We start from the raw sequence: 16,331 nt of genomic DNA on the forward strand, positions 1-16,331 counted from the left end.
ACAAATTAAAGGTTTCTAAAACTCTGTTTTCACTTTTTCACGATGGGGTACTGAGTGTAGATTAATGAGAATATATCCTGTACATATATATATATCTTTTTTGACTGTCGCATCTGGCTGCAACATAAGAAAAATGAAAAAAGTGAAGGGGGTCTGAATACAGCGGACTTTTAAAACACTTTTTGTCTCTTAAAGTATCAATACAAGTACTTTTTAGGCACCAGCACCATTTAAAAGAAATCAATTTAGCATTGGTATTTGAAAAAAAAACAAATGAAACCCAATTCCAGAATTGCTTTAAATTTCATTGTCTGCCATAATGCCAGTGCTACTTTTCAGTGACAGAGCTTGAAAAAATAGTGCATACATCTGACTGAGAAAACTTGACTTCTGTATGCTCAAGATTTTGTCAGCCAGCCATTCCTAGTCTTTTCTTAATGTGGCTAAAATCTCTACTTTTTTGACTGCCAGCTCTCACCATAGAGTGTGGCAGTGTGAGACAACAACAGAAAAAATAAACAACACTTTTGATTTCAGCTCTTACTGGATACTCGTGAAAGTTTATTTTGGTGTGTGTCCACCTCTGAGGCCTGTGTCTGCTACCTTAAATCTTATCACATTAGAAATGACAGCTGTGTTGAGAGACACCAACTCTGCTTCCCAACAGCAATCTTCTCATTATGTGTATGCAGCACATTACATCCTTTGTTTAAGTTCTCTCTTTTAGTGCTGAATGATGCTGTGTGTGAAGCGTGTGTGTTTGTGTTTGGTGCTCTGCTGCAGTGTGTTGGTCATGTGATCAGGACAGCTATCACGAGGCAATAACGCTCCTTTACCTCCCCATCCCACCTCCCACACCCCCTCCTCCTGCACTCTCTTCTCCTCCCTGTCTCTATTCATTTTTGCTCTCTTTACCCTTTTGATTTTATTTTTACCTTCCACTCATTTTTCTCTCACTACTTCTCTTTCATCTCACGTTCTTTGGCTTCTGTTTCTCATCTCTAAATCCTTTCTCCTTCTCCTTGTCCTCCTCTGACTCGCTCCTCACTACTCCTGGTCTTATCTCCATTTTCCATTTTTATTGCTGTGATGCACCCCATTCTCCTCTTCCTCTCCCCTAACCATTAATCTTCTTTTTCTTTACATCTCCTCCTTGTCCTCCCACCCATATCTACTTCATGTCTTGCCACCCTTTTCATGCCTGCTTCTAAATCTTGTTTGTCTCTCCTCTCCTTTGTCTATTTTCTTTTTCACTCTCCTGTTTTTCTTCTCCCTCTTTTTTCTCATCATCTTTATTCAATTTCTCACACTCTTTTTAAAACTCTTTCCTCTCAACCTCTTTTTCTTTTTATCTCCTCTACTCTCCTCCTTGCATTGAATTCTGCCACCCACTTTCCTCTGTCTACCTGCCATCCCAAATATGCCCCTTGCCTCATCAATGCCATCTACCAGACTCAAAGCAGAATGGAGATGCAGCAGCCAATGCCGCAGCCTTGGCCAATGAAGACTGCCCCACCATTGACCAGGTCCTTGGGGATGAACGTAGTCCAGCAACTGGAGGTCTTGGCTCAACTACCAGCCGTGAGCGCTACCCTCATGACCGGGCCTGCTTCCTGCTGAGCACTGGGGAGTTCCAACGCACAACAGATGGGAACGTTCGGAAAGGTAGGAGGGTGGACGGGGGGAGGTGGGGCATTGATGGAGGAGGAGGAGGGGGAGGGCAGTACTTGAGTGACAGCAGTGGACTGTCGCTCAATGCATGGTACTGATTGACATGTGCTGACATTGTGTGTTGTGTGCAAAGACATTGTAAAACAGTCAAATGCACATGATCCAAGCACACACTTAACTGATTATACACACTGATGAGGGTGGGGGGGCAAAATAAAAGAATATTAACAATTTTATGGAAACTTTACAGGTGTTCATGAATCCCCCATGCATCCATCGTACACAGACACAGACACAGAAAAAATGTGAAAGAACAAAGACAATAAAGACAGTAAAACTTCAGGCTTTATTAAAGACTTTCAAGCATTCAAAAATATAATATTAAGCATTTTGCTAACTCTGCTCCATCAAGGCACTACCACAACTTCTCAAATTTACCAGCTCCCTCCTGCAGCACAAATATCATATCAATGTCCAACATTGATATTTAATCCAACAATTCTCCTCATTAACTTCAAATTACAGCCAGTAGAAGAAGTCTCCTTCATGCATCTATCCCGCATCTTTGCTGCAGAGGTACTGCAGAGGCTGCTGCTGCTGCAGCACTGCCATCTGGGCTACTGTTGGAGTGACTGGATTTACTCCTATGTGAAACAGAAGTAACAGTAATGACTGATGTTTTCATGACTTGTCAAAAATGCTTTTATTACCATTTAATCAGAGCATCCCCCATTCAGATCACTCATACAAGATAACATCTGCCTCCTTTTTTGTGCTGTAATCTGTGATAACCTTTCCTTTTCGCTGTGTAAGTTTCACTTCATAACAGTCATTCACATATTTGGTGTTTCCTTTTGTTTTTGACTGTGAGTGTCAAAAGGCTGCAGACAACATTGGTGTTATTCAGTTTTTTCAACAATGAACAAATCCCACAGAAAGATGTGCATTTGTCTAAATTATGTTTTGATGCTTTAAATTGAATTAACTTATCCCACAACACTATGTAGCAGTGTTTTCCCCTTTTGTATGAGGTATAACGATAAGTCAGTACCTAAAATCTTAGAAAACAAAACCAAGGTTAAAAAGAAAAACAAAAATTTATAAAAAGTGGACATTTGCGTCCTTTTCCAGGATTTTCCTGAGGACTGTAAGGAGCTAAAACAGAGTCAACATCATTGCATATGTTGTGTTCACACCACCAGTAAAATCATTGGCGTGAGGTATGTAAAGTCATGTAAAGATCAAGTAGACGTGAATTCCCCTCTGGCAGTGAAAATGCCATGAACGTACAACATTAATTGTGCAAATTGAGCGAGTAATTTGCAAAAATTCAAACTTTGTTCAACGCGCCGTTCACTTCATCCGCCTATTTGCAAGAGTTGAAAAATCGGAACTAGAGCGATTCACTTGCTGTTCAATGGCAAATCAGCATGGAGATCCCCTAATGATGTATTTCACATGCGTTACTGGAGGGTCACCGGAGGACCTCCCAAGGAACGGCCTGAGTGGGGAGGAGGTTCATTTAACTGGAAAATGGAGGAGGAAATTTTGGTGTCTGTGGCTACCCTGAGCTATATGACTTACATGCCTTTTCTACCAGCAAAAGAATTAAAAGAAGCTTGCTTGGAGGAAAGGGAGTGAGGAGGTCAGATTACCAGGTAAGTTGTGAAAACTTTCATCCGTCACTTTGTCACACCAGATTCAAAGCAGCAGTCCTCTCAGTGTTGTCAAGCTGAGCCATGCATGATGACATTTGACTTTAAAGCTGGTTGTGAGAGAAGGAGCGAGCTATTTGTGCAAATTTAAAAAAATTAAGTGGGTAAACTCACTTTTTTTCACACGTTCAGATTCACGTGAAAAGGCAATCATTTGCATTTGGTGTGAACACAACATAAGGCCCACTGTTTAGGGCACTTTACTCCCACCATGTTGCAACCTACTCAGGTCTTCATCAGGGTCATCTGACTGCTGATGATGGCCCTGATGAAGACCTGTGTAGCTTTTCTAAAGTATATTTTGCCATGTAAAATAACAGCATTTTAATTCTATGAGGGCTATAGTCTGTCTAGATTGCTTTGGAAGGAACATTGCAGTTTGATTTTTTAATAATAAATGTTTGGATTGAACTCTTTTATTTCTCTGGCAACCACCCCTTCACAAGATGAAATGATCACCTGGTTGTTTATAAGACATCTCCTTTTTTACATATAGTACAGTAATCATACATGTATTGCATTTGTTCAAGATTTTGTTTTATTTTATAGTTTTTTGCTTTTAGACCCCAGTACCCATTCGTGGAGTCATGAAGTTTTATCTTAATTAACTTTTAGTCTTTTTCTCCCTATATGACCCATTTAGGTCTCAGAGCTTGACACACTTTGATTCCCTATTAAAAGGAATATAAGTTCATTTTTTGTGACTTCTAACATTTAATTAAACCAAAATTAGCGAAAAGAACACAACAGTGCAGCCTCACAGAGCTGCTAACCTGAATGCACGTTTTTTGTTCTGTTCATTTGGTCAACAAATTCTAACACTGTTTCCCAGCTGTTCCTCAAACAGAATCAATTCGACTTACTGGCAAAGAAATAAATAAAAAATATGTGATAATGTCAGTTTGACTTCACTTGTTGGTTAGTTGTTTTTTTTTCTATTGAGTGAGCTGTATGACAGTAAAAAAGAGAATATAAGATGTTTGAGAAACTATGACTGGACCAGAAAAAGTTTTTATTAGTTTATTTGAGATTTAATTTTTTTGTTGTCTTTTCTTTTTTTTGTTATGCAGATATCTGAGTCTTTCATCCCCTTTTTCGTATGTTTAGAAGTGCAGATATGCTAAAACCCAAACTAATGTATATGTATATTTATTTAGATACTTGATGAGCCTGTTTTTACCTCATATACATGACTTTGACTTAGCTCTTAGGATAGTGTTAGTCCTTTCTTGGGATTTGATTGATTTGTAGAAAAAAAGAAGAACACACAATACCTCCAGCCTCATCCTGTAATGTAGCCAATTGTGATTTTTCTTGTAACATACATACATTTTAAGAATATTAAGTGGTAATATCCTGAAATAAAACCTGTCCTATTTGCAGTATTTCAAATCTGACTTGGTTGGCACAAAGCAGACCAGACGAAAGTCATTCTGTCTTCAGTCTTCACATCCTGCTTCTTCATTTTTCTGCTGTACCTCTTTCTCACTGCTGTTTTTCATGCCTTTTCATATGTCTTTCATTCTTTCCCTCCCTCTTCCTCAATGTATTTTTCTTACGTTTGTTTTCACCTGCTTCCATCATTTACTCTCCATGTTCCCTGTTCCATCTTTTCCCACTGCTTAATCACCAAACTTTTATATCTCTCCCTATCAATCCCTATTAAAAACTATCTGCAAACTCATTTCTTTCTTTTTTAAAACTAATCTTTGTTTATATTGTTCCTTTCATTTCTCTTGCCACCATGACTTTCAACACTAAAATGCAACCCTGCACCTGTCAATTGTAATAATCCACACACCTATACATCTCCACACCTACTTCCTCTGACCCATAAACACCAACACACTTGAAAATACACACCCTAACAGATGGTTTAAAGTCTAGCAGTGTGGCATGCTCCCTGGGAGAGGAGTGGTTCAGGCCAAATGGTCTTCTGCTTCAGCAGGAGCTGTAGTCTCAACTCCACCTCCTCTTGGATCAAAACCTTAGAAACACAAAGGTAAACTTTTACACAGACCACAAAATGGGGCAAAAGCTTTCTACTCACACAAAAAACCCTAAAGTCCCACAAGCAGGTGGCTTGGGTTTAGGCACCTTTCCCTCTCCCTCTCCCTCTCTCTCTCTCTCTATCTCTCTTTTTCTCTCTCTCAACTTCCTGCTCTAACCTCTGTCCTTTCTAAATAAAGGAAAAACACACACACACACACACACACAAATCCTAGAAATGGTTAATGAAGAGTAAACTACACAGGATAATAGTAAGGGTGTTTTCACATCTGGATCCTTTTATTCTGAAACAAGAGAGCGTTACCTCTTTGGCTCCATTTGTTTGGTCATATGTGAACACAATAAATGAACTCTAGCACAAAACAACTGAGCCGACATAGCTTTGGAGTGAGAACACAATTAATCCAGGAAACAGAACAAAACATCTGTCAGATATTTGACCTCCTTGTTGTTTAAGTCAACCCACAACTCTTTTTTTCTTTTTTTTGCATGTTGATGAGTTAACTCACATCTTGGAGCCATCCCACAGTGCAAACTTCACTAGTGCACATGGCATTTGTGTTCCCAGGGAAAACAAAGCAGAGAGCTAATGACATTAAGTCAAGACCACACTATCCAAGACCAAGACAAGCCAAGGCTGAGACAAAACCAAGACCATAAAAATCAGCCAAAAAATATCTTCACAAGGTTGAACAACAAAAAAGCACTCTCTTTTAAAAGACAGCAAAAAAACAAGGTATCAAAGCACCACAATGCAAAAATCTAATAAAACAAGCCACTAACAGGTACAGAATTTTTGACTAGAAAGGTTTTTATGACTAAAAATATGATCAACCTGTTTGTAAGGATCTGAGTTTCTGCAGGTGTGCCACATAAGGTACTTGAATAGATTTACAAGGAGGCATAACAAGTGACCAGTTCAACTGGAAATGACATCATATGCCCAGTCTGAATGAATTGAAGCCCTCTGTTTATTTATCAAGGGCTTCTCCTTATTATCATAGTAATAATGTTGAAGAATAGCAGATCAGATGTGGTCTTGATGGAAATCCTGAGTCACACCTGTCTGAGACTGAGACAGGACTGAGCAAAACTGCTCCCAATTCTGAGAGAAGACCAGGACATCTGAAACCAGGTCCCAAGACCAGTCTCAAGGCCAAAACGATTCTCGAGTACTACAACACTAGACATTGGTGTATACTTGGCCTGCTTTACAATACTGCAGCAGGAACACAAAAATCACACAAAGACAAATTACAACAACATATTTATTCCTCTGAACAGGCAATATGTGTGAAAACACCCTCTGACTAGCATAACAACAACAGCAACATAATAGGTGAACACTTTCAATTAGAATATTCAGATTAAATCTGCAGGCTAAATAACATTAGACTAGACTTTGTTGTGTTATTAATGTAAATTAAATTTTATTAAGGGTGGATAAGACTTCACAAAGGTATCCTACACTTTGTTTTTTCCACTCTGAATTAGACTTTGCATGAAATATAAGACAAAATATAATTTATGACAGAACTGATAATCTAATTAGCCAGGGCATAGAATCAGTAGAATAGATATTCTTTTAGACTAAACTAAATTTGATCAAATTTTTATTTTAAAGCCAATGTGTTCAATGCTTTCCATATGTTAACGCACAACAACAATAAGAGAAACTGGAGACAATAAAAGTTGTATTAGAGAGAACTGATGAGCCCAAAAATTACACACACATTATACAAGCTCAGTTGTATGGCGTAAATATGTGATAAAGAGTCCAGGAATAACATGACCAGATTACACCATACATGTTTGTGCTGCTCATATGTAACACCTTTATATACAAAATTATCCACAATTTGGGGCTCAGGACACTGGAGGAGTCTGGAATGAATCTTCCAGTGACCAGGTCTAACTAATAATCCACAGTCTCTTAATATTAGACCTTAAAATGAGAAACTAAAAGAATTTTTTTTTTTTTAATACAGTCACAATGTGCACACACAAAAACACCTGTAACACAAAACTGAATGTGAAGAGGTGCATGCCGGGTGCTTTTTCTTGTTAAGCTTTTAAGTGTGATTTCAGCATCATACCATGAATAATAGTCACACGTAAGATGGGGTTCATATGCATGTTTTTTGTTTGTGTGTTTGTGTATGCGTGATGCCCATGCACTATAAAATAGAATTGACTTATCAATTTGATTTCTTTCTAAAATGATTGTGCCATTAATTAATAGGACACTGTGAATATAAACAGATTTTATTTAACATGATATACCTGATGATGAGTAATGCATGCCTTTATGCTAGTCGCTTGTTTTTTTTATATATCTCTATTTATGATCCTTTTGCTACTAATACATCTACTTTGTGCTAGTCTTTTGAAATAAATGCAGCATGATGATGGTTACATAGTTATAAGTACCTTAGCTCTACTGAACCTGCTGTAGTATAGCCTGCAGTTTTTTAGTATGATGCTATTACATTTTAAGAATATAAATATATATATAAATATATATAAGTCAGTGAAAATATTTCCATTGAGATTTTTTTTATTGTTGGAATCAAGGACAAAACTTCATTATGATCCATACATTTGAGTTGCAAAAGTTTAAGTTTGATTTTCTTTTGCATGATAATATCCTTGAAAAAAATGTGAATACTGGTAATAAAAAATAATTTCTTACGCTCAGAACTGTGACGCAAATGTGATGCCACAGTGAAGAGACATATTCCACTTTAATTCTACGAGATACTGTGACTGCTGAAGTTAAGTCCTGAATAGTTTCCTTTTTCTGAGGTAATTAAAGATCTATTTTTTGAAGTAAATATATAAAACAAAAACATTGTTTTAGGTTTCAATTACCCAAGAGGAATCAGCACTCACAGTTGGACACACACAGACACTGTAGCTGTTCCCAACCACATGAACACACTGTGTGACTCTGACTGTAAGACATGAGTGTGTGACTCAGTGCATGCTTCTTTGTACTTCCTATGAGCCTCATAGTGTGTCTGAGAGGGAAAAGCTGTCCCTCTTTGTAACCTGGGGATGTTGTTTTAAACCTGGGTGAAGAGTGTGGGCTAAAAGGTTTCAGTTTAAGGTTTATGTCTGATGTGTGCTGTTGTTATTTTGTTGTGTTACTGTCTCCTTCTCCAGGTTGTGTCAGGTCATATATGTTTGTATGTTGGCTCTTTTTGTCTGTGTCACACTATCCATCTGTCTGTCTGTTTGTCTGTCCTTTTCTCTATTTTTTCCTTTGTCTGTATGTCCGTCCTTTTTCTGTGTGTGTCTGTAATTTGTGTGTGTAGCTGTCTTCCCCTCCTCTTGCTCCTCCTCTTCTTCCTCCTTCTCCTCCTCTCACCCAGTCTCTTCTCACTCTGGTACTTATAGATAAGGGGCATCATGAACCAAATGCTTACCCCTCCTAAACCCCTGCCTTCCATTCCTGTTCAAAATTGGTTTAGGGTCAAAATACCGAACTTGGGGAAGACGGTGTCTGGTCTTTCCATACTTATTTTGGTATACTGATTGAAGGTGCTGTAAGAAATCACTGTCTTTTTTAGACCAAACTAATTACAATTGAAGTGTACCAAAATGTCAAGTATAATGCACCGAAGCACTAAGTGACTTTCTTGAAATAAAGATATCAAGAAACAAAAGAAATAGAAAATCAAAGGTACAGATTAAAGGGAATCCAATGAAACATGTTTGTTTTGGGACAAATGCCAGAGTGGAAGCGGCTGCTGCGCACTGGCTGGCTCATTGCCCAATCACTGAGAGTGAGAGCTGGTTGCTGATTGGTTAGTTGGAGGGTTTCCTCTATCCTTTCGTCTGGAACTGAGCTAAGGTCAGTATTTACAGTGCAGCCCACAGAGAGTACTGAGCCCATTGCAACATGGGCTCTGCTTATTGGGGAACAATTTTATACATCTGATTCAAATACTTTTTAAGTTCCCATTTTCAAAAAAATGACCTTCTGTAGCTCAGCTGTCTGACTCTCTGTCGGACTGCACTAGAACACTGACCGTTGTAGTTGCTTTGAAGGTTTGATGGCTAATGCTGTTTAAGACGTTCATGAAAAAATCTGTATGAGCAATAAGGGAGAAAGAAAGACAGACAAATCCCTAAATACACACATGCAAACACACACAGGTAAGTAAAACAGGAAGTTCAAAGGGCTGTGGTGATTAGCACAGTGGTGGCACTGTTAGCTGTGCTGGGATGGGCTTTCAGACTTTCTCTTTGCTCTCTTAAGCTTCAAATCCAAATGATAACACTACTCCAAGACTAGCTCAAGAAAAAAATGTTTGATTTATTTATCTTTTAAGGTTTCTTATTTCATCTGTGACTGAGTCCAGAAAAGATAAATCAAGCATTTCAATGTAGTCACAAGGCTAGAGCTTTAGATGTGCCACCACCGCTCTCTTACAATCTCTTTTAGATCACTTCTCTTTCCTTCCTCCCTCCCCTCACACTGACATTCACACAGATTGTGCTTGGATGGATTCTCTAACAGATCTCCAAAGTTACCACTGCAACTGCAATCCAACACTATCAGATCTGAGGTTGCGATGGGTGGAAAGAATGAAACTATGAGCTTTTAGAGGCATTCAGAAAGGGCGCCATTGCATTGTAGTGCTCTCTGCTTCTTTTCCTGGCTCTCATTGCCTTTGTATGCAAAAGTTAAAGGGCAGGTACGCATGCAAACTACTATTGCTTGTTCAAGGAATGAATCAGTAAAGCAAAAAAAGGAACAGTACTGCATCAAAAATTTCTAACTGTGGGGGGAAGCTGGTTGGCTATCTATCTATCTATCTATCTATCTATCTATCTATCTATCTATCTATCTATCTATCTATCTATCTATCTATCTACAGTGAAAAAGTTTTTATTATTTATCACACTTAAATGTCTTGGATCATCAAACCAATTTTTATATTTCACAAAGACAACCCAAGTAAATTGTTGATTTTTATTATTAATTTAATTATTTAATTTTTTAAGGGGGAAAAAAATCCAAACCTATCTGGCCCTATGTGAAAAAGTAATTGCCCCCTGAACCTAATAACTGGTTGTGCCACCCTTGGCAGCAATAACTGAAATCGAGTGTTTGTGATAACTGGTGATAAGTCTATTGCATTGCTGTGGAGGAATTTTGGCCCACTCTTCTTCGCAGAATTGTTTTAACTCAGCCATACCTTCCAAAAAGTTCAACTTTTGTCTCGTCAGTCCACAGAATATTTCTCCAAAAGTCTTGGGGATCATCAAGATGTTTGTTAGCAAATGTGAGACGAGCCTTTGTGTTGTTTTTTGTTAGCAGTGGTTTCAGCCCTGGAACTCTCCCATTGGATGCCATTTTTGCCCAGTGTCATTCTTATGGTTGAGTCATGCACACTGACCTTAACTGAGGCCAGTGAGGCCTGCAGTTGTTCGGATATCATTCTGGGTTCTGTTACCTCCTAGATAAGTCGTCGTCGTGCTCGTGGAGTCTTTTTGGTTGGCCGGCCACTCCTGGGAAGGTTCACCACTGTTCCCAGTTATCTCCATTTGTGGATAATGGCTCTGACTGTGGTTCTCTGGAGTCCCAAAGCCTTGGAAATGGCTTTGTAACCCTTTCCAGACTGATAGATTTCAATCACTTTGTTTCTCGTTTGTTCTTGAATTTCTTTGGATCGTGGCATGATGGGTATCTTTTTGAGATCTTGTCGCCTACGTCACTTTGTCTGACAGCTTCTATTTAAGAGATGTCTTCATTCAACAAATCTGGTGCTAATCAGGCCTGGGTGTGGCCAAGGAAATTGGTCTCAGCTTTCCAATAACTGTAGTTAATCACAGTTAACTCATGATTTAACAAGGGGGGAAATTCATTTTTCACATAGGGCCAGATAGGTTTGGATTTTTTACCCCCTTCAAAAAATTAAATAACCATTCAGACACTGCATTTTGTATTTACTTGGGTTGTCTTTGTGAGATATTAAAACTGGTTAACCTGACATGCCAGATGGATTTGTTTCACACGTCCATCTGGGAAAGCTTCAATGGGAAACGTTTGAGGAAAGAAAAAATTTGAAAAAAACTTAGAGTGTGATTGGATGAACGTTCTGTCTGTCACATCTCTACGGGCCAATAAGAGCAACAAAACATGTGACGTAGCTGCTATCGAGCTCCACGTGCGGAGTCAGTGAGGAATAACGTGAAACATGGTGACTATAGACATGTAAGTACTCGACTTCTGTCGTTTTTGAAAAGAAAACAACTCACTGCAGTTCTTTGTTCTTCTTTTCATGAAGAAATGTCATCAAATTCTGATAACCTGGCGCTTTAGCAGCATCCACACTAATCTCTTCCTCCATAACTGCACCAGTTCTTGCTGCTGTTTGCTTAGGTAACGACACTGCAGCACCTGAAAGTACTGCCCCTCGTCGCTGATTTGTCCTGTCACTGTCTAACCGGGCCCAAACAGTTCATATGGGAGCTTTGCAAGATGGATTCACCAGTGAAAAACAAGGAAACAGGCGTACCCATCTGCTTTGCAAGGTTAAAAATTGGTTTGATGATCCGAAACATTTAAGTGTGATAAATATGCAAAAAACTCAGGAATAAGAAAAGGGGCAAATTACTTTTTCACAGCACTCTATCTATCTATCTATCTATCTATCTATCTATCTATCTATCTATCTATCTATCTATCTATCTATCTATCTTTATTCATTTTACCAAATTGATTATGTTTGTATGTCATGTTTATTTTATTTATTTGTCCTTATTTACCATCATTTAATGGTTAACCCGCTGACAACCCAACATGCTCTCTCTTGTTCTCTCTTTTTCACTCCCTCTCCTCTCACCGCTTGACTTTATCCTTAGCTCCCTGTTGCTACGGAAACGGTGGACAGGAGAACTCCGGGACTCGGTGTAACAAAGCAGTTTGGGTCAAGACCTAATTGTGACTACGTAGTTTCATTTCATATCAATAAAGTGGGCTGTGTTTTACCAAGCATACAGTGAGGCAGGGTGTAACAACAACAACAACAACAACAAACAAACAAACAAAAAACAATCTTCTGGGATGTAAATGATGACAAAGACCTAAAAAGAAAGCAAAATTATTAATATTTTGTTATTTTGTTGGTTAGTCAAATTGAAAAATAGAATAAATGACATACAATTGTAGATGAAATTGGATGAGTGCTGCACCGGTCAAAAAGGTTTGAAAAAAGTTGTGACAGATATCAGGTGCTCTTCAAGGATAAGGGGACAGAGATCATCATTGCAAAAGGAAAAAATGACCTTCCCGGTTATATGCAAACAAAGTCAATATGAAAGATAAGTCAAAACTGAAAATCCAAAGCACTCTAGAAATCCTATAGTGAGCAGGGATGTCACATTTGGACTCACAGGAGTCTTCATCAGAACATAATAGACAATAAAAAACATGTTTGCAAGAGGAAGTGTTGAAGTGACGTACATTTCCGAAGCATATATTTTCCACTCACTGATAACACACCACAAACTAAGGAAAACCACAACAATGGTAAGTACATCACTTCCTGCTCCACAATCGAGGTCACCCCATTGTAGGGGTCAGATGAGCCCAAAGCGGCCCACCATAGAGGTCTGCAGCCAGCCTCCCTGCCTCTCACTATTAAAGGACAATTGGGGACAGAAGTCACATAACACATTTTTTTCCAAGAAATTGAAGAGCCTTATCAAAAATGTTGTTTAATCTTATGTAGGTGTATGCAGAAGCATTGCAAGTCAGCCTTCAGAAAAGGTAAAGCCCCCTTTTTTTCTCTTGGCATTGTTAGATTAAAACCTTTAGTTACATTTGTCCTCATTGTATAAGGAAAATCCCACTAAATCTGTTTCCCAGTGACTCTGCAAGTTGCCAAAGTCTGACTCAGTGCAAAACAGGATAAATGAATAGTGCCGAGAATGCAGAGAAAACACTGCCTGCTCTCTCTTAGAAAAGGGGAAAAAAAATCTGCAGAGATACAGTAACTCTAAAGTGAATGTTGGTGCAGTGCTAGTGCCTCCAAAGGCTAAGACTGCACATTACACCCTACTAACTGCATTGGATTCAAAGGCAGCAGACACACTCTGCATTATGATCCTACACACGTCTATCTACCCTTTAGTCGAGAAACTTAATCAGTAAGTGGGTGAAGGTCGAGATAGGAATGAAATGTTGCATTAATCACTCACTTGCTTTGTACTTCATGGATTCTCTAAGTGCCGTCCGGGCTCCCCTTGTTTTTTTTTTTCCTTCCATAATTCTCTCTCTGTCTTTTTCTCCCTGTCCTCCCCCTCCCTGTTCTCTGTAGAAATAGTATTGATTCTCTTTATTGACAGACAGATACCATAGGCATGAACTGACTCTTGAGTCTTACTTAGGGGCTCATTGATGTGTTAGGAGATGCTGCACCCTAGCAAAGTGGAGAGCTCTCATCCCTCTTTCACTACATTTCCCTTGAGTTCAACCAATGAGACGCAGTGTTGTACCACCTTAAATATTCTCTTTTCGGGCTGGAATTCATTCTTTTTTTTCTCTCATCAACACACAGCTGTATTTCTGTAACTCTCCTTTTCTCCCACCAATGATCAATTGCCTTTAGGGAAGGATTTAATTGTTATTGGTGGTCAGGATCCCCTGAGGCCTATTGTATTGCACTCATGCTATCTTATATCCTTACTGCTGCTGCAACAGTTCAGCTGCTGTTGTATCAGGAGTGGAATCATGTTGCCAAGGAAAGTGTAAACTGTTCGATCATCTGGATAATGATCAAAGACCAGACATTGTGAATTATAAAACATTAATATGTGCTATTTATTCTGGATATTTTGTGAATAGAGTTGTCTTTATTTGGTCAATATTAATACCATATGTTTTTAAACAATGCAGTCTTGTTATTGTAATATCAATATAATTTAAAAATACAAATGCTCTCTTTCATTGGACAGGTTCATAAAAGAAGGATGAGTCCTTAAAAATTGCAGGCTGACTCCTGCACTTTGGCTAAACTACACAAATGTCATGGCAACCCTTTTTTCCCAAACACAGACAAGGTATTTGTGCAATTTGGATAGTGTGCAGAACTTTGCCAGCAATATTTGATTACTGACATCAAGAGATCTCCCAGGACTGGGTGCCTGTGAGTTTTTATTTATTTATTTATCTTTATTTTATTTTATTTTTTTGCTGTGGTATCAAAACAGGCACTGGTGTAGTTGAGATGATATCATATTAAAGTTTCCAATATTATTATAACCATAAAATTGACCTTAAAAGTTAGTAAATTAAGTCAGCTTGAATGCGCAGTATGTAAATTTCACCACCAGGGGCTCCCAATCAAGATAAAAACTAAAGATGGTATGTAAAGATGCATTGCTCAGATTGGTCCTCTTCTGCAGCTCACTTCTCATTTTGAATGTAGAGTGCAATAAAAAAATACACCACATATGGTGTATTTACTGAGCAGTAGACTAGTGTTTTGGTTTCATGGATGATTTTCCCCATAAAAAGGAGGAAACGCTGTGAAAAAAAGGCCCTCCTGGTTCACCCTGTGCACAGTTCCAGAATGTTTGATATGCTGCTCAAAGTGTTAACCATAAAGCGCACTTTTAGCAGCTTTTCTCCCTCTTTATGAGATACTCATCCATGTAACCAAAAATGGCGCAGAAGTGATTAGTGAATATTACTTATGGAATGCAGTTTTTTATTGAACAGAGTCCACCATTCAAAACGAGAAGTGAACCTCAGAAGTGGACCAAGCTGAGCGGCACATCTGGTCTCTACTCGACCTGGAAATGCCTGGTGGAGCTACAATGTCACAAGGGGGTGGGGTTGGAGATCCTCATTGCAGGGGCAGACAATGGCAGAGAATAATTGTGGTCCATTACAAGTAAGCAGCACAAAACGTGAATGTGATACAGCAACAGAACAGCAGCTTTTAGTAGCAGGTCATGCTTCTTTATGTAACAATCTAAGAGTTTTTTATGTCACATCCAGCATTTTAATGGCAATGATAAACAACTCATTGATTTCTCTGACTTCAAAGACTGTTGGAAAATTTCAGGTAATGTACATTACTAACAGATATATATAGTGCATTGGGTTAATTACTTTTGAACATATAGTACTTTTCCTGGCTTTGGCCACCTTTTCTTCTTCTCTTTGCAGATACCTGTTGCTACGTATTAATCAAAATTTCCCGAATTACCTCTTGAAACAAAACAGAAATATACCTCATGAAGTTGATTTGGTTTTCTTTTTTTATCTTCATCTTGACATTAGATAATAAGCTTCTTTCATACAAACTTTTCCCAACATCAGTGAAGAACAGGACAGAACCATATTCTCTTCCCTGTTGACCAGCTTCCACGTATGTTTGAAATACTATTACTAAAATAATTGAGGATAGACAAGTTATCATTGTAACTTAAAGTAGTTTAAAAGTCATTTTTTTAATCACCCTGGTCACTCACACTCATACCTTACTAATGCTCTAACTTTGCTGTGTGTTTTATTCAGTGGTATATTGCTTTAAGATCTAGATTTAGTCATTTAAGTGAGCAGGGCCTTCATAATTTGGTCATTTAAGTAACTACTGTCTTGTCTGCCTGCTTCTCCCTGCTTGTCCATCTAATCAGTGTTTGTATGTGTTTCCTTTTAGTCTTTTTGTCTGAGCTACAGCACATATCACATACATGTTATATGAATGTATGTGTATAATTGTTAACCTCCTGTTTGACGTGTTGTTGAAATTGCACGTTTGTATGTGTGTATTTAATGCAAATATTACTTCTTTGACAATCTTAAATCAACATGTGTTTTCAGAGATAAAATAGGTGTCTATGTGTGTGAGGTCATATTTGTAAAAACATAAATATGAAAGCTTCTGCAGTTACTGCCTTAAATCTTAAAAA

General features: G+C 38.3%; 1 protein-coding gene across 1 annotated transcript in view; it reads left to right on the forward strand.

Moving 5' to 3' along the window:
• Positions 1-16,331, forward strand: part of LOC121503622 (potassium voltage-gated channel subfamily C member 1-like) — a 73,807-nt gene that overhangs the window by 49,190 nt on the left and 8,286 nt on the right. Inside the window, exon 5 of the mRNA XM_041778113.1 lies at positions 1,453-1,665. Coding sequence (XP_041634047.1) covers positions 1,453-1,665 — 213 coding nt within the window. The remainder of the gene's footprint in view (positions 1-1,452; positions 1,666-16,331) is intronic.

The sequence above is a fragment of the Cheilinus undulatus genome, linkage group 21 (genome assembly GCF_018320785.1).
Source record: "Cheilinus undulatus linkage group 21, ASM1832078v1, whole genome shotgun sequence".
Taxonomy (NCBI): Eukaryota; Metazoa; Chordata; class Actinopteri; order Labriformes; family Labridae; genus Cheilinus; species Cheilinus undulatus.